The 22,939-nt window shown below is 42.3% G+C and overlaps 1 protein-coding gene across 16 annotated transcripts in view; it reads left to right on the top strand.

Annotated features, from left to right (window-relative positions):
• FARS2 (phenylalanyl-tRNA synthetase 2, mitochondrial) overlaps nt 1–22,939 on the top strand; it is a 537,420-nt gene that overhangs the window by 365,661 nt on the left and 148,820 nt on the right. For all 16 annotated transcript variants that reach the window (XM_047858223.1, XM_047858237.1, XM_047858233.1 and 13 more), the window contains one exon: nt 16,592–16,743. In XM_047858223.1, coding sequence (XP_047714179.1) covers nt 16,592–16,743 — 152 coding nt within the window. The remainder of the gene's footprint in view (nt 1–16,591; nt 16,744–22,939) is intronic.

Below are 22,939 nucleotides of genomic sequence, written 5' to 3'. Positions count from 1 at the left end.
ATTATCTCCTGGATGTTGCTGGTAAAATATCTTTGCTGAAGACATTTTTCTTGTACCCTGAAGATCCCTTGCTCTCTCCCACACATACCACTTTCCAGTCCTTAGGCTCAGATAGCCCCTCCCTTCAAGAACATCCCAGCTGACAGTGATGGCTCATTGGATTCCTATGTGTTGGTACCTCATTCCTGAAACTCACTTCCCTGAGATTTAAGTTAAATATTTATAGTAACCCATACTGACCACGCCTATCAGCTTGCAAATTTCCTGGGAAAAAGAATATGTTCCCCATCTTAATGTCCGTTGTGTGCCTTTCATGTTTCTTACACATAATATTCATGAAATATTTGTTGAATGAATGAATGAAGAAAAAAAAGAAAGACTGACAAAAGGTGGGTTGATCAGTGGCCAAATGTTTGCAGACAGTGTATTCTGTACACATTTGTGTTCTTGTGTCCCTTTTCTAGCCTTTCTGAAATGTGCCATTTTGTTTTGATTGTCTTAAATCTTTAAGAGATCCAACCTCTACTCTTACTTGTAATATTTTTAAAATGGTTGAAAACAGTGGTGAAATCTAGCAGTGGAAAATTCACCAACCTGCCAGCCCTAAAATAGACTCGGCCTCCACACAGACTCTCTTTATTGGATTTATCTAGTGTCTCTGCTTTAGGACCGAGAGGGCGTTTGTCAGTCACCTAAAGGGATCCCATATTTCAACCACCCACAATCAATAGCCAAAAAGAATGTCCCTGATGTTGACATATCCTGCTTTGTGTCTTGCCTCACTTCTGTCCACTCCTAGTCAGCACTCCCTGCTTTGCAGTGGGAGGAGCCCAGAAAGGAGACAAGGCAGGTACTGGACAGACAACTTGAGGGACCCTGTGTGACACTGGCCCAGTGCCGCGCCCCAGCTCACAGCACTGCTTGTGTCCCAGCCTCTTCAGTGATCACAGGCTCTTCCCTGTTCTGCCTCAGCCCCCAGATCCTCTGTCCAGCCTTTTCCCTCCTCCCATCTCTGCTTTCTGCTTTATCTCCTTGTCACAATCAGAGAAAGGGTGAGCCAGTCAAAGCCTTCCCGAGCACTGACAGGGTTCTGGTTCATTAGCAGCACACAGAACAAGTAAGGAGGGGGCAGACAGCATGGACAGAATCCCCCCTGACAGAGAGCAAGTAACAAGTGTATCAGCTCAAGGGAAGTTCAAGGTTTTACAGCTCATTCTTCTGCCGTTTCTCTTGGAAGGCTCACCACTTATAGCACCTCTAGGCAGGAGCCACGCCTCCTGCCCTCCCCGGCCTCTGCTAACATCCTCCCAAACACAGGGCCTTGTGCCCAGCTACATAGTTATCACCATCTTTCAGGGGCAACACGACCCTCCAACTGAAATGAGGAGCCAGTATTCTTCCCTTACCCTCACCTTTTTCAGCTTTTCTCTCAAAAAAATAAGCAGATAAAGAAATTCAGAACCTTGAAAAACTCTGCCACGAGGAAATTACCTCCTATCTGGTGTGTCAAATTCAGGTTCTTCACACTTTCCATAGGAACAAAGACTGTCTCCCTATTACCTGTCAAGTGAGGGTAACACTAAAGCACGGTAAAGGCTTTGAATGAAACACCATTACTGATGGCTTCTCAGGGTACTAGGTGGCTGGACAAGCTGTGGCTAAACTCCTGGCTGATGACCCTGGAAAGGAGTCACTGCTACAAGCCAGACACACAGTGGCATGTCCCTCCAGCCTTGTTCCATCTGCCCGGAGTCATTAACCCCTCCAGGTGTTTGTTCCATGTCCTCTCCCCAGCCCCCCACCCCACCCCCACCTTGCCAGGTTCACTTCTCACACCACTGAGTTGTATTTGACAAAGGAAGGAGAAGAAACGTGAAGGATCATAGGTCTGGTGTCTCTTATCTTTGCAGGGATGGAGTGCTTCAATCTGGGGTGTGGTACCTGGAGAGGGTGTCTTTGTTGATTCTTAGAAAAGAAGGAGATACGGTTGGTACCTTTGACGTGTCCCTAAATGAACAGAGGATTGGTGCTCGAGGAAGCAGCTTTGTTGTTCTGTGAGCAACTTTCAGTACCTTCTTTGGTTTTCATTTCTTTGTTTAGACTTACATTGCAAATTGGTTATTCCGGCTCTTATTTCTAAGTTTATTTGAATCTGACGTGATATTGGGGACCACAGGTTTCTTGGTAAATCTCTTTCTCCCTTTCTTCCTTGGTATTATCAGTCAGGGTTTAAGCAGTTGACAGAAACCACACCAGTTCATTTACTTTTTTTTATTATTATAAAGAATTTAATCTAAAGAAATGGACCTGTGAGGGAGGTAACTAAAAAGTCAGAAGGACAACACTGAGGTTTCACAGATGTAGCAATTGCAGGAAGCAGCTCCCCCCTCTAAGGCTGAGAGGACAAAAGAAGTTGGAAATAATAAGATGTACAAGCTTGATCCTTCAAAGCTGAGACCAGGGCCTCCGAAGAGGAGGAAGAGCAACTGTCTCTGAGTCCAGAGGAGGGACTGGGACCCCACAGCTGGGGAGGGTCCCATGAAGCTGGCTCTGCAGGCATTAGAAAAGCCGCTGCTGCCAGGGTCAAAGTGGCGCCACAGTGGTGCCCAAGCGGTGCTGCTGAGGCCCTGACAGCACGAAGCCAGCAGGGGAACCACGCCCTCCTCCTGCCTCCCTCCTCCCTCCTGCAGCCTCCCTCCAGAGATGTGGTTTGCAGAGCCCAGCCCATCCTCTTGGGGCAGAGCAGGGAGGTGGGTCCAGAGCTGGAAGGCAGGAGCTGGGTACCCAGGAACGTATGCTACTCCGTTAGCCTAAGAGGGTCTTCCTCCCTCATCACTCCGAGCCTTAATAAAATGCAAAAGTCTTGAGCATCCCATTCTTTTCTCCTCTCCACTCCACTCCACGTTTGACCCTTTAGCTCTCCAGAACAAAAGTCTGAAAAGGCCCTCCGTGTTTCTGTTTTCAGTTTATTAACCCTCTCTTCCCTCCACTAAAAGGGATCTGTCCCTTGATCTTTGATGCACTTCCCTGCGGGGAAATGATGTCTCAGCTCCACCTCCCGAGCATTTGTCCTTTTCCTCTGTCAGCGTGTCTTGCACCGCCCTTCTTCCCCTTTTCCTGTTTCCCTACCCCAGGAACCACCTACCCTGGGACCACAGCCAGATCAAGGCTGGCAAACCAGTAATCATGGCAGTGAGCCTTGTGGCTTTTTAATTCAATCCCACATGCGTTAGTTACTAACATCGTGTGCCAGGCACCACGTTAACATAAAGAGGGAGAAAACATGGTCCCTGCCCTTTGAGACACTTTTAATCACATAACCCATAGAGATATGTCAACTCTTCCCGGATTACAGACGTTAGTAAGTGCCACAGCACAAAGAGGTAGAAACAGCAGGATCTGAAACATGGTTGGGCCACGTACAAATGAAGGAGAGATGAGGCACTAAACACTTAGGTAGTTACTATGCGCTTTACGTATACCGATGCCTTTAATCCTCACAGCACCCTGAGGGGCCCCTGGCCGGGTCCTCGTCTTGCACATGGGGAATTGAGAGATATAGGAACTGCCCAACCTTACAAAAACTAGTAACTGGCGTAGCTGGGTTGTACCAGCAATGGTATAAAGTCCCACAGAGACTTAATTTGCAGGGGAAGCGAGGTAACGGTGCCTGGTATATGGTACTAAATGGCAGCCATTATTGTGTCATTAGTCTGATGATTTTTTTTTTAAGAAAGCTTACAAAACACAAAGGAAGGGATAATTAATCATACCTTACCTTATATGGTGTTTTGTTATTTATAAGGGTTTTTAATATATATTAGCCCATTTAATCTTCATAATAATTCGGCAAGGTAAGAATATCATTCCTATTTTACCAAGGAGTCTGCTGAGGCTGAGGGGTGTGCCCTAGCTCGAAAAGGACAAGGTGAGTCCTAAGAGATGAAGGCAAGGGGCAGCATGACCTCTGTCCTCCATATGCCCGGTGGCCTTCAGGAGGAGGGCCCTTCCCTGGCTGTGCTGTGATTTCCTGGATGAATAGGAGACTTGGGAGCTACCTGCAGTTATGTTGAGACATCCCCCCTCGACTCTCTCAGGACCCCCCCCTCCACACACTCAGGACCCCATCTCCACTCCCTCAGGACCCCTCCCTCCACTGCCTCAAGACCCCCCCTCTCCACTCCCTCAGGACCCCCCCTCCACTCCCTCAGGACCCCCCCCCCCACTCCCTCAGGAACCCTCCTCTCCACTCCCTCAGGACCCTCTCTCCCCTCCCTCAGGATCCCCCGTCCACTCCCTCAGGACCCCCCCCTCCACTGCCTCAAGACCCCCCCCTCCACTCCCTCAGGAACCCCCCTCTCCACTCCCTCAGGACCCAGTCTCCACTCCCTCGTTACCCGTGTGCACCCTTGAGTGCTACAGCCTCTGCTCTTCCATTTCCCCATCTGCACAACCTGGACTGCACTCTGTGCCTTAACCCGCTGTGAGGGTGGGTACAGGAGAATGAAAAACCTCACGTCCCATACAGGTAATCAGCAGATATGATTTTTTTGGAGAAAAAGGAGTGACAGTTTTGCTTGCTTGTAGCCTCAGCAACATGGCATGAGGTTTATTTCACAGAAGTCTGAAAAGCTTATTTTTCCAGCTCTAAAAGTTTGTTTAAAGTGGCAAGAAACCCAGGGTCACTTTGAGGAGTTGTGATTTGAGTGGAGATGACACAGAGCCATCCTAGAAGTCAGGACACAGATGTTTTTGGCAAATGCCGCTGCCACTTTTCTGACCAGGGGTGTGGCTCGCATGATCAGTGGCATCGAAAATTTGGGTTGCACTTGGTCCATTTAGTTTACAATTTAGGAAGACCTAGCCCTCTGACGAGGAGGAAGGGCAGGCTTCCCTGCAGAACGTGGTGAAACCCAGCATTTCTCGGATGCACTTGACAATGGCCCAGGTTCTTCAGGGTGCCTCCTGTGGCATCACATGGGACAGTTTTAATAGACAACAGTGTATGAGGTGCTAAGTTCTTTCTTTTGCAGATGAGGAAATCTGGGCCCAGAGAGCTTGGCAGCTTATTCACAGTCAGAGAGGAGCACAGTCTGAAACTACCACCTCTCTGCAGAGGGTGTCCTATTATGGCTGCACCTGCTCCAGAAAGTAGTCATTCGTCACCTTTGTCTCCCTGTCAAGTTTGGATTTTGATGTGACAAATGGCTCCAAACTTCTTCATGTACACTCCATGTTTTAGTATTTTATTTTATTTTATTTTATTTTATTTTATTTTATTTTATTTTATTTTATTTTTAAAAATTTTTAATGTTTATTTGTCTTTGAGAGAGAGAGAGAGGGGCAGAGTGTGAGTGGGGGAAGGGCAGAGAGAGGGAGACACAGATTTTGAAGCAGGCTCCAGGCTCTGAGCTGTCAGCACAGAGCCTGACGTGGGGCTCGAACTCATGGACCGCGAGATCATGACCTGAGCCAAAGTCACACGCTCAACCAACTGAGCCACCCAGGAGCCCCTTTTTTTATTTTCTATTTTTAATTACAATGCATGTTTATTTGTGAGACGGAGAGAAACAGAGTACCAGGAAGGGAGGGACAGAGAGAGAGACAGAATTTGAAGCAGGCTCCAAGCTCTGAGCTGCCAGCACAGAGCCCAATGTGGGGCTCAAATTCATGAACTGTAAGATCATGACCTGAGCTGAAGTCAGAGGCTTAAAGGACTGAGCCACCCAGGTGCCCCCATGGTTTAGTTACTTTAATGAACTTAACTTTTCTTTAATGAATGGAAGATGCATTTTTCTCTGAGGAGTGGGGGAGGTAATGTAAGGGTCCCCATTCGGGCTTTCAGCTGGATTTTCAAAGATGCCTGAGTCTCCTTCTGCACCACAAGGGAGTCTTCCCTCTGCTGCAGTGCACAAACCACATTTTGTGCACACCGCTTCTTATGGTTTTCTTCTCCTCTAGTCTGTGAGCTCCTCGGTGGCAGGGACAGTGTCTGAGCAGTCACATAGTAGGTGCCTGGTGAATTTCTCTCGTTCTCTGTCTCCAGTGATGCGTAAATTCTTCTGCTATCGCCTGAGTGGAGGTCTCTCGATTGGAACCCCTCATTCACATTCCCTTTACTTTCAACTAAGGTGTCACATCTGCCCTCTGTGAACTTTTTGTTGTAGGTTTTGTTCGACTGGTTTGGATTTGGTGCAGAAGAAAACAATGCCTCACGTCTGTCCCTAATGTGCAGAAGCCGAACTCATTGTTTTCTTTGTTGAAATAGAATCCAATAGTAACAGCTGGAATTTTATTTTTAAATATGAGAAAAACGATTTCTTTTTAACATGGGAATGCATAATCTGTGGCCAGTGTTCCCCTCCATTATGCAATCTCTCCAGGTATGACTAAGCATTTATACCCTTTTAACCTTTTAATTTCTTTAATATTTGATACTTGAAAAATGATATGTTTAAGTTGTGAAGTATACTAATACAGTGGATACCTGTGAAGCCACCACCCCACCGTGGTGAATATCACCAGTACCTTGTACCTCATGTTTTCCTCGCGTTTCGTCTCCTGTGTCCCCTCTCCTTGCCTGAAGCAGCTATGGTGTTTTCTTCTAAAAATTTAGATGGCCACAACTTTTTATTCCCCTATCCATTGCTACGCTATGGCTGAGAGTTGGTATTAGATTATATTCTAGGAAAAACAAATCAGTAACTGTTTCTTAGAAGTAATTAGCCTAACCCGCCTCCCCCAGACCTTTCTTTTACCAAAAGGGATGAAGAACAAAATGTTAGACACAGGATGAGTATCTGCTTACTGGTGTTAATTCTTTGGCTTTATGGGAGTCAGGAAGAAGTATTAAAATATGTAGTATCAAGGGAGTTTGATGGCCTAAGACACCTAAAAGGATCTGGCCTAAAAGGACCAGCAGACAGTAGTGTGGGGGGAAGAATGTGGAGTGAGAAAGAAAGGCAGAAGGTCAAATCCAAGAGAGTCTGCTCTATAAAATACCTTTTTTTGTCTGTGAGAGTCTGAAGTTTGATCTTTACTCCAGTCTTGAACAAGCCATTGAAATTCGATGTCTTAAGTTCTTGAGGTTAAATTTTGTTTTGCCTATTTTCCTCTGAACCCTGGAATAGTCAGAAGGCCAGCCCTGTATGAACTCAGGCAAGTTCAAGTTATGTTTTCTAGCTGGCCCTGGGTTTTACCTCCTGGCATGTGTAGTTCCTAACAGAATGGGAGCAACATTGCATAGACTGAGGCAAAAAATGAAAAAGAAACTGTGATCCCCTCACAGAGTTCCTGCTCTTAGCATGTACCATTTTGAGGTTAAATTTGGGATTGGAGATTAAGAAACCTAGTTTCCTATTTTGTATTTTTTCAGGAGAGGCAAGAGAATGAGATGGGATGAACTGGGGCCTCCATTCACTTCCTTGAGGCATAAGGGAAATAAATACTTGTCTCCCAGTGAACATGATTAACTGGGGAAAAGTATGATCATGAAGGCAAATGTGACCTCACTTCAACTATTGTGATTGTACAAGGCTGTAAAGATCCAGACCAGACAGTTAATGGGAGATGTAAACAATTGGGCAAAACTTTTACAAATGTTTTACCTCGGAGAGGAAAACACAGAATGCAGAAGTAATGCCGGCTTCAGAAAGGTTTAATGATCTAACCTGAAACGATGAGTATAAGAGATGAAATCTTTGCTAAGTTCAGAAGATGAAGTAAAGAGACTAAATACAAAATTGCAGCTCTCCATTTCCAGAACCCTTATTTTTTTGACCAAGAGGTTTATTCATGTATTGCTTTTAAAACTGAGATTTGAGCCACCTAAGTGCACAGTTCACCCACTGAAATTGCGTGATCCTGTGGTCTTTAGTATATTCACAGAGATGTGCGACCCTCTGCACAATCGATTTGAGAACGTTTTCATCACCCCCCAAAAGAGACTCTTGTATTTTTCACGTTAGTATTCTGTGCGCGGCACTCTGCCAGTGCTCTGAGGGGTGGTCTGGACCGCAGGCCCCCACTCTCTCCGCGATTCCTTCTTTAACTAGAAGCACACATGATACTTTATTTGAACAGAGATTTCTGAGGATTACTTTTTTCTTTTGTTTCTTAAGTTAGAAACTATTGCAGGCAGGGCCCTGACACCCTGCTGTGGATCCCTAGGGTCCCACAGAGAATGTAGGGCCACCACTCTCCACTTCCGCCCTCTTCATTAACTGGAGTAGCAAACACATCTTTGTTTCTCACATGCATATGATTTGTTTTAAATAACTAAGAGGTCTAGAGCTTTGAAGTACATTTGAGAGGATTCAAAAAGATTTGAAATTTTGTTTCTGCTCTTAAGGAGTTCAGTAAATAGTTGCGGAGGGACCATGCCATAGAAACTTGGAAAGTTCATTCATTAAGCAGGCTGCCAAAATGATTGTCCCACACTATTTCGTTATGGAAATTCTTGATTTCCTGTGAATCTTCAACCAGAACTGGAATTCTGTCAAAAAATTAAGCACAAATATGAGAAACTGGAAGTTTGAAAGAATGCTTCAAATATGCTGGTTCTCCTGTGGTTTCTGGGCGAAGTAACAGAACAGAAGCTGCCTGAGCAGGAGCCGTGCTTACCCCTGACCAACACGCCATGCTCCCGGCACTGAGCGAAATTAAGTAAGGATAAAAACAGAACATTGGAACAAAGTGAGAGAATCTGTAAACACCAAGGCAGCATGGAATCATGAGTTAGAACAACCTGAATTTGTGAAGTACCGAACCTGCCAGCCCAATTTGATAAACAGCTTTTTTATTACAAAATGAAGAGATGGAATTAAAAGTAAGGGAGCTCTGAAACATTGGGATATAAAGCGAGGTAATCGATAGTGCACTCTGTTTTCATAGGTAAGACTGATTTTTAAGTTAATTTAGATAAGAACACAATCACACAGACTGTAAACAGTCTAGAGATACTTACAAATCAAGATAATTAATCTAAAAGTTCAATGAATCATTCAAAAAGGAAATGTCATGGAAGGCACCATAGGGATAAATGTTAGATTTGTTCTTATTTACATAATTATTAATTAGGCTGGAGAGACTACTTCTGGAAACAGTACTAGAAACTGAGCCATTTTCTGCGAGCCCTTGGTTTCAAATGGGAGGCCTTAAAGCATGAGTATTAAGAGCACCACCTGGCCCTGCATTTGATCTTGGCTCTGCCACTTCCCGGCTGTTTGACCTTGGGCAAATGAGCTAAAGTCTGCAAGCCACAGTTTCTTCATGGGCACGGTGGGAAGAGGAATCATGTTCATCTCATGGGATTGTGCTGCACAGTAATGAGCTGATGCATAGAAAGTGCTGGCACAGGGGCACCTGGGTGGGTCAGTTGGTTGAGTGTCGACTCTTGATTTCAGCTTAGGTCATGATCTCACAGTTCATGAGTTTGAGCCCCGCACCGGGCCTGTGCTGACAGTGCTGAGCCTGCTTGAGATCCTCTTTCTCCTTTTCTCTCTCTGCCTCTCCCCACTTGTGGTCTCTTTCTCTCAAAATAAATGAATAAATAAATACACATTAAAAAAACAAAAAAAAGAACGTGCGAGCACATTCTTTGGCACACAGCATCCCACGAATGGTAATCATTAATAATATAGTTTTAGTAATAAACCAAGGGCCATGTGTTTTGAACTAGAAAGAGAAGCAGTGCCTAAGAGAGCTGCAAAGTAGTCCTTTGCCAAAACTTGGCCTTGGTTAAAAGCTGACTAAAAGTCACCTTGACAGTTTTAGAACTCTGTGGAGAACTCGTCGAAGAAGTACCCTGTTAAAGGGACTATCAAAATAATTAGTAGACCAGAAAAGGAAAACAAAAACAAAAACATAACAGCTTTGCCTAAAGGAAAGAAGACAGAGGTGGAGGTAATAATTGAGCAACGAGTACAGAAAATATGCATAGTGGAGAACGATGATCTGTTCTCCTGCCTTAGTATCCTTACACAAGAAGAGAACATTTAAGAGGAAGATTTTGATGTCAAAACACAGAGAACTGGAATAAAAGTACTCGTTTGTGTTACCAACTGGAGGTTAAGATTATCTTCCTTGAGAATATTTATGAACAGGTACAGAGGGCCTAAAGTGCTTTGATTTCATTATGGAGTAATAAGAAGGGAGCCTTTGAGGGAAGGTGCATGGGGACATTTGTAGTTTAAATATGGAGGTGAGTCTGGAGCAAGGGGCCAGTTAGGATGGACTAGTATTGATAAACCCAGATCTCACTGTTCAGACCCCTGTTCACACCTCAATCACTTTGGCAAGCTTATAACCGGGTGTCGTGGACAACTGTCAAAATTGTGTATTTGTTGAACTGTCCAAGTCAATGTTTTGGCTTGAAAATGACTAAGCATATGCTTTATGAACATCCCTTCGTGTCCTCTTCACTACAGATGGCTAAATAGGTGCTGTCTCCATGTTATAGGCAGAGAAACTGTGATGTAAGTTTTCTCAGGCCTGTGAACACACCAGGAAAGGCCAAGGCCTGCTGATTTGGCTGGTGAAGCTACAGGGAGCCACCTGGGGATTGGGACAGTTTGTTTCTGCTGCAGACTGCCAGCTCCCTGTGGTCCTCCTCCCACACACCATTAAAAGGGTGACACTGAAACATAAGGGGCTCTATTGGTTTCGCAGTGCTGCTGTAACAGGGTGCTGCAAACCAGGCAGCTTCTCCTTCGTCACAGTCCTAGAGCCTAGACGTCTGAGATTCAGGTGCCCGCAGGGTTGGTTCCTCCTGAGGGCCGTGAAGAAGAATCTGTTCCAGCCTCCCCCTAGCTTCTGTGGTTTGCTGGCAGACCTTGGCATTCCTTATCTTGTGGAAGCATCCTTCCTATCTCTGGATTCATCCTCACATGGAGACTTTCCTGCGTCTGTCTCTGTGCCCAAAATTCCCCTTTAGATTAGGATACCAGTCTTATTGGATTAGGACCCACCCTAATGACCTCATAAAGGCTCTTTCTCCCAAGAAGGTTACATTCTGACGTATTGGGCTTTAGGACTCAAACATAATTCAGTCTGTTAACAGAGTGGATGATTATAACACAAGTTATACCCTGACTGTGAAGTACACAGTTCTAGATGGCAGCCAAGAGGTTTTATATCCTGGGATTCTTTTGAGAGGATGGCAAGGTAGGAAGCCTCATAGCTCTTCAGAACCCAGGAGGTGATGAGAAGCTGCCTCATGACAACCTCCTAGGGGAAAGCAGGGTGAGCAGGACATAGCCTCCTAGCGGTCTTGTCCATGAGGATCACAAGACAGCCTGCCAAATGCAGGTGGGGCTGTGGTTCAGGTCTTCCCCTGTGGGGCCTATGTAATATATGCCAGTCTGCCAGGGCACCACAGTGGAGCCATTTCCCTCTAGCATATAGCTGGCAGTAGGGTCCACACTCCAACCCAGATGTGCCTCACTCTAAGTGTATGTTCCTTGATGCTTAGCATCCCCCTAAATGCACTAAAGTTTTTGTCAGCTGGTTTTGCTGATGTCTCAGAGTCACAAGTCAGGTTCCCCCACAAAGCAGACTCTAAGATGAAGGTAAGCAAGCTGGAAGCTTATTATCAGGTTCTGTCAGGATCAACCCCTGTGGACGGGAAGGGACAGAAGCTGGACTGGACAGAGGGAGAAGGTGGGCTATGATGCATTTGCCACAAAGACCTCTGCCTACCCATAGGCAGCTCTGGAATGAGGGGGGCCCTTCAGAGTTGTCCTGAGTTGCAATAAGGAGTTTCTTAGTCCAGTCCATAAAAAGCAGACTTTTTTGTTTATATAAATGTGACTGCATTTCTAGTAGCTACCATAAGACAATGATGACTTCATGTATGGTTTTATTATCATAAAATATACATTCCTTAAATGTATATGAATGCAAACTGCATACTTATGTGTATATATCATATGGTAGTAAGAACAATTTTGGTATTTTTTAATTCCCTTCATACAGTAGTTTCAGTTGTCTGTATTTGATCTCATGACACGGTTTTGAGTATGGGTCCTTATCTGACCCTTTGAATTACTTTTACTGGGTTTGTGAATCCAGAAGTCCCATGTAGAAATCTGTGTTTGTGAAAATATGTTCTAGAACAAGGATTTGAACCTTCACATTGTCAGGGAGGTCTCTGTCCTCTCCCAGACAAAGTTAATAACCGTTGTGTAAGGAGATACAGAGTCAAGTCAGTGTTTCTCTGTAGGCCTCTCTCTACCTGCTTCACACACACAGCAGTGAGAGATAACAGTCTAAAAAGAGAACATGAAAAAGACAGAACCATGCCTTCGCCTTTCCCCCTACAAAAGATCTATATCTGTGGACAAGACCAACACGAAGTTGAGAGCGGGAATGAAGACACTGTGCATTCTGGGTTCATAAGCAGGGAAGGGAAACCAGAGGTTTGGCTCTGGCAGAATGTTGGAACTAAAAGAGCTCTGAATCATGCACTGGGGCAAAGTGTTCACTCAAGTACAAGTACAGGAACCACGAAACTCTTAGAAGTAGGGCCAGGTGGTGGTTGTGCTCTGTAAACTCTAGAAAGGAGGCAATAATCACTGCTACAAATTGCTGCCACCATGACCTCCGGCTTAAGTGAAGCTTTGATCCTAGGGACAGAGCAGGACAGAGACATGGCCTCTTTTGTAAAATTTTATTTTAATTCCGGTACAGTTAGATACAATGTTACGTTAGTTTTAGGGGTGCCTGGGTGGCTCAGTCAGTTAAGCATCCAACTTTGGCTCAGGTCATGATCTCACCATTCATGGATTCGAGCCCCGCATCAGGCTCTGTGCTGACAGCTCAGAGCCTGGAGCCTGCTTGGGATTCTGTGTCTCCCTCTCTCTCTGCCCCTTTCTTTGCCCCTTTCTGGCTCCTGCTCTCGCTCTGTCTCTCAAAAATAAATAAACGTTAATTTTTTTTTAATGTTACATTAGTTTCAGATGTACAACATAGGGATTCAACAATTGTATACATTACTCAGTGCTCATAAGTGTCCTCTTTTTTTTTTTTTTTTTAGTTTATTTATTTTTAGAGAGAGAGAGTGAGCAGGGGAGGGGCAGAGAGAGAGGGAGAGAAAGAATCCCAAGCAGGCTCCATCTTAGGAACCATGAGATCATGACCTGAGCCAAAATCAAGAGTCTGATGCTCAATGGACTGAGCCACCTAGGTGCCCCATCTGAATCCATCAAGGTGTCCTCTTAATCCCCATCACCTTTTTCATCCATCCTCCAACCCACCTCCCCTCTGGTAACCGTGAGTTTGTTCTCTATAGTTAATAGTCTGGTTTTTTCTTATTGTCTCTTAAATTACACATATGAGTGAAATCATATGGTATTTACCTTTATTTGACTTATTTCACTTAGCATTATATGCTCTAGATCCATTCATGCATTTACAAATGGCAAGATCTCATCATTTTACGTGGCTGAATAATACTCCATTGTGTATATATACTGCATCATCTTTGTCCATTCATCAATCGATGGACCCTGTTTTGGCTATTGTGAATAATGCTGCAATAAACACAGGGGTGCACATATATTTTTGAATTAGTGTTTTCATAATCTTTGGGTAAATAACTGGTAGTGGAATTATTGAATCATATGGTAATTCTATTTTTAATTTTTTGAGAAACCTCCGTACTGTTTTCCACAGTGGCTGCACCATTTTGCATTCCCACCAACAGTGCACGAGGGTTCCTTTTTCTCCACATCTTCACCACCACTTGTTTCTTGTATTTTTTATTTTAGCCATTCTCACAGGTATGAGGTGATATCTCATTGTGGTTTTGATTTTCATTTTCTGTGATGATGAGTGATGTTGAGTATCTTCATGTGTCTGTTAGCAATTTGTATGTCTTCTTTGGAGAAATGTCTGTTCATGTCTTCTGCCCATTTTTTAATTGGATTATTTGGTTTTGCAATATTGAGTTATATAAGTTCTTTATATATATTTAGATCTTTTGTCATCCTCCTGCCAGGGTACTTACTGCTTAGACTCTGGCTGGACTGCCTTCTCTGCATACTCCTCCCTGTTGATATAGCCTGCTCCAAGCTCTCAGTGGACTCACCTGCAGCATGCATTTTCTGAATTGCAATTCCTCTGCTATTCCCAAATAAACTCAGTTTCTGGTCATTCAAGCTTGCCTCAGTCTACCTCTCTATTTAGGTTAACAGGTTTTTTCCAATTCTAAAATTATGTGGTTCTGTGATTGTGGATTATCCAGTCCTTACCAAATCACTTTGCCTGTCCACCTCTTCTGTGTCATCCCACATGATCACTATCTCTTCATGGCAGCATAGCCAGGGATAGAGGCAAGTCTCTATGCCTTACTGACCTTATGCACCCATTAGCTGGTCTGGCTACAGAAGAAAGAACATCTAATTGATTCACTGTAATGTAGCCATTGCTCACAGTAGGTAGTGTTATAATCTGCTGTTAATGAATACCTACAATGTCACGGGGACTATGCAAGGTAATAGAAATTTGGAGGTATAAAAAGATACACACCCCACCCTCAAAAATTGTAATATACTGGGAAGACAGACATTAAGTAATTACACAATCACAATATGAAAGGTAGTATGAAAGAGAAGTATAGGCTGCCATGACAAAGGACTAATGGAGTCTGCGAGGGTTAGAATTGAATGTGGTAACACAGGATCAGAAATAGGGTAGGGAGGGCAGGAAACAGTATATGGAGGAAGTAACTTAGTGTGTTCAAGAAACTGAATAACCAGGCTTGTGTGAGAGCCTGGAGAACAACAGAAAGAACTAGAATTTTTCAAGAATTGGGGACTTTATCCTAAGAGCAGTGGGAAGCCCCTGGTTAGTTTTTAACACCACCTCTGACTCAGGATCAGAAAGCCTACGTTCCAGTGACCATAGATCCATAATCTTATTTTCAAAACAAAATTTTATTTTCCCCCTCAAAAAAGCATAAGTCACCACATCTGACATACACCAATTAATATAGTGAATGCTTCCTTTAGATAAACCATTACTTTAAACTTGTCATATATAATTTGTTAGCTTAAACTAGTTTGCAGTATAACAGTCTGGGCTTTTCGCCCTAATTTTTAAAAGTGTAATTTACTGTAAGATGTATTTTTTAATGTTTTGGGGGCCTATATCCTGGCTGACAGCATTATTATGTTACTATCATGTTTCTTGTTGTCACTGGGTTGCTAACACTAATGCTCAGTTGGACACCTCCCATTTCTGTCATCAGGGCTCAGTGGTATCTCACCTCAGATCAGCTGAAGAGGACATTTTGTGCTAATTCTTGTCAATCCCAGCGTTTCATCTAATCTCCCTAAACTTTCGTGTTCCTAAAGTGGCAGGAGGATGTTGTCCAAAGGAAGAGCAACTTGTGTAACCACCAAACTCCTGTTGTGTTGTTACATTAACCCAGGGATGATTTATCACAGGATCCTGTCTTTATTATAGGAGAGAAAACCAAGGATGTTTTTCAGGAGCCTTGCTATTTTGTCAAAAGCACCTTGATGGTAGCTGTATAACGTTCATTTGAAATGTGTGTTCTGAACTGATGCATTTGTCTGACAACTTTATTGATATTTCAAGTTGTATAATCATTTTTCGTTTGAGTATTTGATTCTTCAGAGGTCTTGCCATTTAAAAAGTTATACTTTTCCTGATCAGTGATTCACTGAAGGGTTTATAGTGATATCAGGCTTGCTGTAAACCAGTGTATAAACTTGCTCTTCTAACAGATTTATACTTTAGCACATATTCCCTTAGGACTTCATAGTTATATAACAAAACATTTTTTTATCGTGGTAGTAACTTAGAGACCCACATATATATAAGTGGGACCCACACTTATTATATATATATAATTATATATATATATATGTGTGTGTATATATATATATATATATATATATATATATGCCACATAAACAAATGCAGTGACTCATAAAAGCATCTAATTTTAAACACCTGTCCAGTATAATAATGAGCTCAAATAAACTGGAAAAAAATGGGATAAAATGGGGGAAGTGACTACATTTGTGTTTATTCTTGGAATCATAATTTGAAAAATAACTCCCCAAATGACTACTTATCATCCCAGTCTTTTATTTTAATAACTAGAAATACTAACAAATAATGACATTACTAATTGAAATATCAATTTTGACAAGCCTTTACTTATTTCTCTATTAAAATGATTTCCTGAAATATCACAGGAAATTAATGAATCACTTGTTAATTAAATGTGAACTTTTCTACTCTAGTATTCAAATGGGAAAAAAAACCCTGAAATATGATATATTCAAATTGCTTTATACTAAATTGAACATTAATGGTTATATAAATATAATATATGATAATGTTACAAATGAATGTGATAAGAATCCATAACATTCATAATGGAATTTGCTAATTTTGAACATTGGCTTTATCTTTCTCTTCACTTTGTCCCTGAAAATCCAAGTGCTGAAATAATGCTTTACCAGCATTTTCTAATTAGCCAAGTGTAACTTTCCATGAAAAATTTAAACATTCTCATCCAACTAACAAATCAATCTCTTTTCTTCTCTTGTTTTGTTAGCCTCTTAGCAAATATCCTGCTGTGATAAATGACATCTCATTCTGGTTACCCTCTGAGAATTATACAGAAAACGATTTCTATGACTTAGTACGAACAATTGGAGGAGACCTGGTGGAAAAAGTTGAACTGATAGACAAGTTTGAACATCCAAAGTAAGTAAAAAAAAACAAAAAAACAAAAAAACTTTCTGATTTTATCCTTTGTTGTTTCTCTGTGAAAAATGGCTATGGAAACACATAATGAAATTTTGCTGGAACTTAATGCATATGATACAAAACGTCTCTAGAATTTATAGTGAATGTATCGTTTATCAGAAAAGATTTTTATACCAGTCCTTTCTGAATATGTTTCTAAACTGTGTATTTAATCTTTTCTGCCTTCGTAAAGAAAAATATGTGAAACAGAATGTTTTAAGGATCTTGGAGTTTTTCAGTATTGCTTTTAGAAATTATTTCTTACCATATCACATCCCAGGAACAGAGGAGTTTGTGGGAAAAAAAGCTTTTTGGTTAGTCTCTCAGTAAATGTTTATGAAGTGTTTGCCACATGCCAAAAGCTGTGTTGGGTCCTAGGATAAAGTTTACTAACTGTCTGAGGCCTGTTCACCCTGGGGTGTGTGTGTGTGTGTGTGTGTGTGTGTGTGTGTGTGTGTGTGAGAGAGAGAGAGAGAGAGAGAGAGAGAGAGATAGTCTTACGCTAATCAGATTTGACTCTGCTTTGGCTTTAGAAAAGTTTTCTTGAGTTATATTGTTAAGGATTTGCTCAGATCCATCATTCTATTCTGTTTCATTCTGTAGGGATTCCAGTTATACATGAGTAGGCTCTTCTTTGTCTGACTTCTCTACTTGTCAGCTTTCTGTCTAATGTTTTAAAACTCTTTATTTCCACTTCATTTTGAATGCTTTTCTCAGCTACCTTCTCTGTCCCTTACTGTTTTCTGCAATCTCTTCTTCCCTGCTCACATTCCATTTCCGTCTTTGATTACTTTGTTTTCCCCACCTTTTCTGAGTTCTGTGAGCTCACATTTCTGTTCGTTCTGTTTTCTTGCCGTCTACTTTCTATTTCTGCTTTGTAATTTTGCTTCACAGAGAAATTGCTTCATTTGGTTTTTAAAATTTATTGCAGGATATTTCGCCAGCAAGTTCTTATGATCCAGTGGCAACATTTTTTTTCTGTGACTTCTTTGTTAGTGAGTTTTTCTGCCATCTTCATTATTTTTTCCCCGATTTTTAAATTGATGTATCTGTGGTGTGCACATAATTGCTTTTTTGTTACTTGTATTTGAACAGCACTGGATTTTCTGAGCCAGCTATTTGCATAAAGTTGAGGTGTGAGGTTGGGGGCTGACTTGGCAGAGAGGGGCTAGGGTGATCATCCAGGCTAGTTGTTTTTACAACACATAGTTTTCTTCCTCTCCAGTACCAAGAAATCAACTCTTTCTTTAAATATGGCTCATTCATCTCATTGATTCTTTACGTAGTTCTGCCTCCCGTCCCAAATCCTCTCTTACTACAAACAAAAAATTCACCTTTTGTTTACCTCAGTGATAAAGATTTTGAACTTCACGTCATAGCCCTCAGCTCTGAGAAATGTATCTTTGCTTGTGTTTTCTGAGAAATGCCACTGTGTGTGTGTTTCTTTTCTTCACATCCTCTCATTGGCTTCTACTTGATTTCAGCTGCTTTTGGCAGCCTTGAAATCTACTTTGGAGTTTGTAGATGATATCTGCCCCTTGGCTTTACAGAAAATAGAATGTATGGAGCAGCCTGGGGTTTTGACACAATGGAATACGCATTCAGCCTGGGACTTTTATGTGAGAGAGAAATTTCCAGGAATTTACATGTTAATACTGAAATTCTGATTACTCACTTTTGAGAAGGAGGAAAAGTATGGGAATAAGACTGATTGCTAAGTAATAACTGATATGCCAGAAGCACATGACTTGTTAATTTTTTCCCATTGTTGTTTGATATGTAGAAGTCCTTTGGAATCAAGGATTCAGAATATGTTCTTAAATTTTTACTTCTTAAGCTTTTGCTTCTTGCTAATGCCTTAGCTCTGTAGCTCTGCCTCTCATATCACCAGTGTCAAAGTTAGATGAGTTGCCCTTTGTGGTTAATATCATCAGGTCTTAAAGGTTATAGAGCAATGTTATTGTCTGGATGTGTGAGTAAGTGTGGTTTGGGGTAGGGAGCAAATATTGGGTTTTCCTGACTTGTAGATGATTTGCAGTAGTTAGGGTAAATGTAGAATGGGCATGTTAATTGGAGACATTACAGTGAGACTGAGGTAGCATTAGGGTCCTGTGGACCACAGACAGACCAGGCAGACAGATACTCCATTAAAAACAAAACAAAACAACAACAACAGAAAAACACATCACTGGGGTGCCTGGGTGACTCAGTTGGTTAAGTGTTCAACTTCAGCTCAGGTCATGATCTCATGGTTTGTGAGTTCAAGCCCCGCATCGGGCTCTGTGCTGATAGCTCAGAGCCTGAAGTCTGTTTCAGATTCTGTGTCTCCCTCTCTCTCTGTCCCTCCCCCACTCACATTGTCATGCTCTCTCAAAAATAAGTTAAAAAACATTTTTATAAACAAAATTAAATTTTAAAAAATCACTGGACTGTCTAGGAGTACTCTGTTGATGCCAGTCTATACACACAATCACATACTACCTGGAAGAAGAATTTGTCCAGTTTCTTCTGAAGGAGACAGTACTTTTGACTGGAAATTTGGAAGAAACCATCTAACCTAAAAATATGTCTTATTGGCATTGATCTTACCATCTTTTAAATAAATGTTAAACAACTATTTAAGGCCTATTATTCCAGAGCTCTGCCAAATGACTAGCCTGCCCAGAGTGTGCACCGATCTTAAAAAGGGACTTGGTGTGGCAGAGATTGCTAATTATCTCTCAATACCCAACCTCCCATTTAAAAAATAATGTCACCTTGGGCACCTGGGTGAATCAGTCCATTAAGCGTCCGACTTTGGCTCGGGTGATGATCTCATCCTTTGTGAGTTCAAGCCCCACGTTGGGCTCTGTGCTGACAGCTCAGAGCCTGGAGTCTGCTTCAGATTCTGTGTCTCCCTTTCTCTCTCTGTCCCTCTCCTGTTTTTGCATGTGCTTTCTCCCTCTCTCAGAAATAATAAATGAATAAACTTTAAATATATATATAAAAAAATAATGTAACCTTGATTTTTTATCTAAGCAGCTTGCCAGCCAACTAAAAGTCTACACGTCTGAGCCTCTACTATAAGTTAAGTGTATCTATGTGGCCGAGTTTAGCCAATAATTTATAAGTAGAAGTGTTTAATGGTATTTCTACAAGTTTTCCTGAAAAGTTGGGTTGAGGCTGTCCTTTTTTCTTCCTGCTACTTCGATGTGAATGTAATGGCTGGTACTTTGGCAGCCATTATGGCCCATGTTATGACCTTTGAAATGGAAGTTGTGTTGCATACAGCCTGGGTCTCCGACGCTAGAGTCCATTCAGCCCTGGACTTTTATGTGAGACAAGTATCTTGTTGAAGCCACTAGTTTTTGGATCTTTGTTACTGTCCACCAAAGGTAAACTTTGCTATTATAGCCCTGAGGAAAAGGACATACTTACAGAAAAGGAGATGTTACTTAGTAATAGCGGCTCACTGAGTAAATTCTCAGCAAGTATCTAAGGCAGGAGGGTAGCAACCTTTTTCCATTAAGGGCCAGATAGTAAATATTTTTGACTTTTGAGGTGACATCTGCTCACCTCTGCTGTTACAAAAGCAGCTATAGACAAAATGAAATCAAACAAACATGGCTGTGTTCCAACAAAGCTTTAACTAGAAAAACAGGTGGTGGACTAGATTTGACCCATAGTTTCTGGATCCCTGATATAGGGGAGGGAGCCACTCACATATTCTAAAATCCTCCTCTCATAGGTCTTTTTACCTGAGGGACCCTACACCCCTCCCGTTGTCTTCCCATTAAGAGTTCCTGACTTGGGTGGTGGCATGTGGAGGGTCACCTGACCTTGCACTCATCAATGCATATCTTGAACTCAAGACTTAACTTTATCTTCTAAACACATAAATTAAATATTGCTAGACAGTCCAAAGAGCTGTGACCCTTCCTTCTGCTAACATCAAAAACTGAGAAATGCTAGTAATGAGTGAATGACTCTTTGAAATAAACAAGTAGTTGAACAAATCATGTGTTATTTTTTCAACAAATTAGGTTTCATTTTGTGAACAAAAGCATATCCTAAGATATTTCAGGGAGACATAAACTGCTGAATGTGAACCTAATTTCATAATGTTAGACAAATGGGCAGATATTTTCTGGATTACAAATAACAGTTTGCGCCCTGAAGGACGTAGCTGTTCATATTAGAAGAAGATGACATTTTGTTCTAGTCTGCCATTCGGAACCTTCTCCCAGAGCATCTTTGCCACTTAATCTGTAGGCCCCTTAATGTGCAGTAGAGTTCCTATAGTTCCAAATTTCATATAACAAAAAGTAGAGTAGTGATTACTTTGGAGAGGAGAACTACGGTCACCACATGCACTCTGATGCCTTTGAAATATTGTGCTATATGCATGCGCTGAATAATGAGAAAACTTAGGAAAATATGTATGTCAACATACAAACTTGGATATCTGTTGCCCGACACATTTCTGAGTACACTGGTCATGGCCCATACAACTGAAGGAATTATGGTGAACAGTGTTTATTTTCTCCTGTAACACAATTGCTTAAAATATTTCTTAGCCCGGGGTAGGAGAGAGAGCAAAGAAAGGCAGAAGGAAACTTATCCAGTGTCTTCAGTTACTAACACCTCATTTGGGAATGCCACCAATTATTTGTGAACTGTAGAAATGGACTGTAAAGTGGGCTCAAATAGGACAGATTTGGCTTGAGCTCAAGGCAGAGGTTTTTGGGAGTTAGAACTTGAGAATTTAAAAAGAGTTACTTGATTTTACTGCAAGGAGTGGGGCGTGGTGGGGAAAGTGCCCACGTGTCTGCAGCAGGCACTGCCCAGCAATGTCCCCAAACCAGAGCCTCCCAAAGACTTCCACCCTGTTCCTGAGGCTGCTGCTTACCCTGCACAGCCTGCTCACACAGTCATGGTCATGCTTTCCTGAATCCGTGAACCCATAGTCAGGGTCTAGTTGGGGCTGAGATGCTAAAAGGGAGCATACCTCGAGCTTTGGGCACCAAAGGTGAGTCCCAGCTCTCTTCAGCCCGACTTGATACAATAATGGTTCTGTCCTTTATGGCTGACCACTTGTAGTTTGAACTAATTTGGCATAGGTAGGGATACTGGAGCATTTGTCAGCACTTTTAACAGAATGCTCAAGAGGTAATTCACCAGGAGAGGCACCTTCTCAACGTGGCTAGCCCCACCTCTCAGTGGGTATGAGTCATGGGCATCACCTGCCCATAACTGGCCATGATGTGGCAGTGGGAGCACCTAAAGATGAGGCAGTTGGAGTGACTTCTCCTTCCTCCAATCTTTCCCTCCCTTCTTTCTTTTCCTGGTATGTTTGTTTTTGCTTTGTCAAACTGTATCCAATAAAAACATGAAAGTTTAAAAATAAAAAGTAGAGATTCACTCACCATCTCAACACCCTAACACCAATTCTTAATATTGTTACATTTTCCCTGTCTTGACTTTCTCTATACATGTGCATCAGGTGATGTTTGATCTTTGAATCATTTCTGTATTATCAGCCCCTTGGTCTAGAGTGGGGTTCTTCAGCCTCTGCACCACTGATATTTGGGGCCAGATAATTCTTTGTTTTGGGGGCTATTCAGTGCATTGTAATTTGTCAGCAATACCTGTGGCCTCTGCTACCATCCCCATTTATGATAAAAAATGCCTCCAGACATTGCCAAATGCCCCCTGTTGGGCAAAATCACCCCCAGTTGAGAACCACTGGGATATCACTTAGTAGAGAATTTCTTATGTCTTCTGAAAAATATTTCTTAAAGTCATGCTTTAGTTTTATGTTCTGGCCAGCAGGGAGAAGGAAGAGAAGGACCTCACAAGAGGGAGGTGTATCAGGTGGGGGGTTTCTTGTGTTTCCAAGAAACATACTTGGTGGAACATAGGAAAAGCTGGGCACACCAACTAGGCTTCAGAAAGAGCAGGAGCTCTTTCTGGGGTGTGTGTACCAGTTTCTACTTCTCTATTGCATTTTATTTCCGCACACCCACTCTGGCTCTCCACCCCCTGCCCTTCTACTTTCTGCCATGTAGCTCAGGCTCTGTCTGTATCTTGCAGAGTTCTGAATACCCTGCCCAGCCCCTGAGTCTAAATGACTGTCAGGTGTCAGCTCTCAGCACCAGTTGCTAGCACCTTGCCC

Source organism: Prionailurus viverrinus, chromosome B2, assembly GCF_022837055.1.
Source record: "Prionailurus viverrinus isolate Anna chromosome B2, UM_Priviv_1.0, whole genome shotgun sequence".
NCBI classification, from domain to species: domain Eukaryota; kingdom Metazoa; phylum Chordata; class Mammalia; order Carnivora; family Felidae; genus Prionailurus; species Prionailurus viverrinus.
This window is presented reverse-complemented; position numbering and strand designations above follow the sequence as displayed.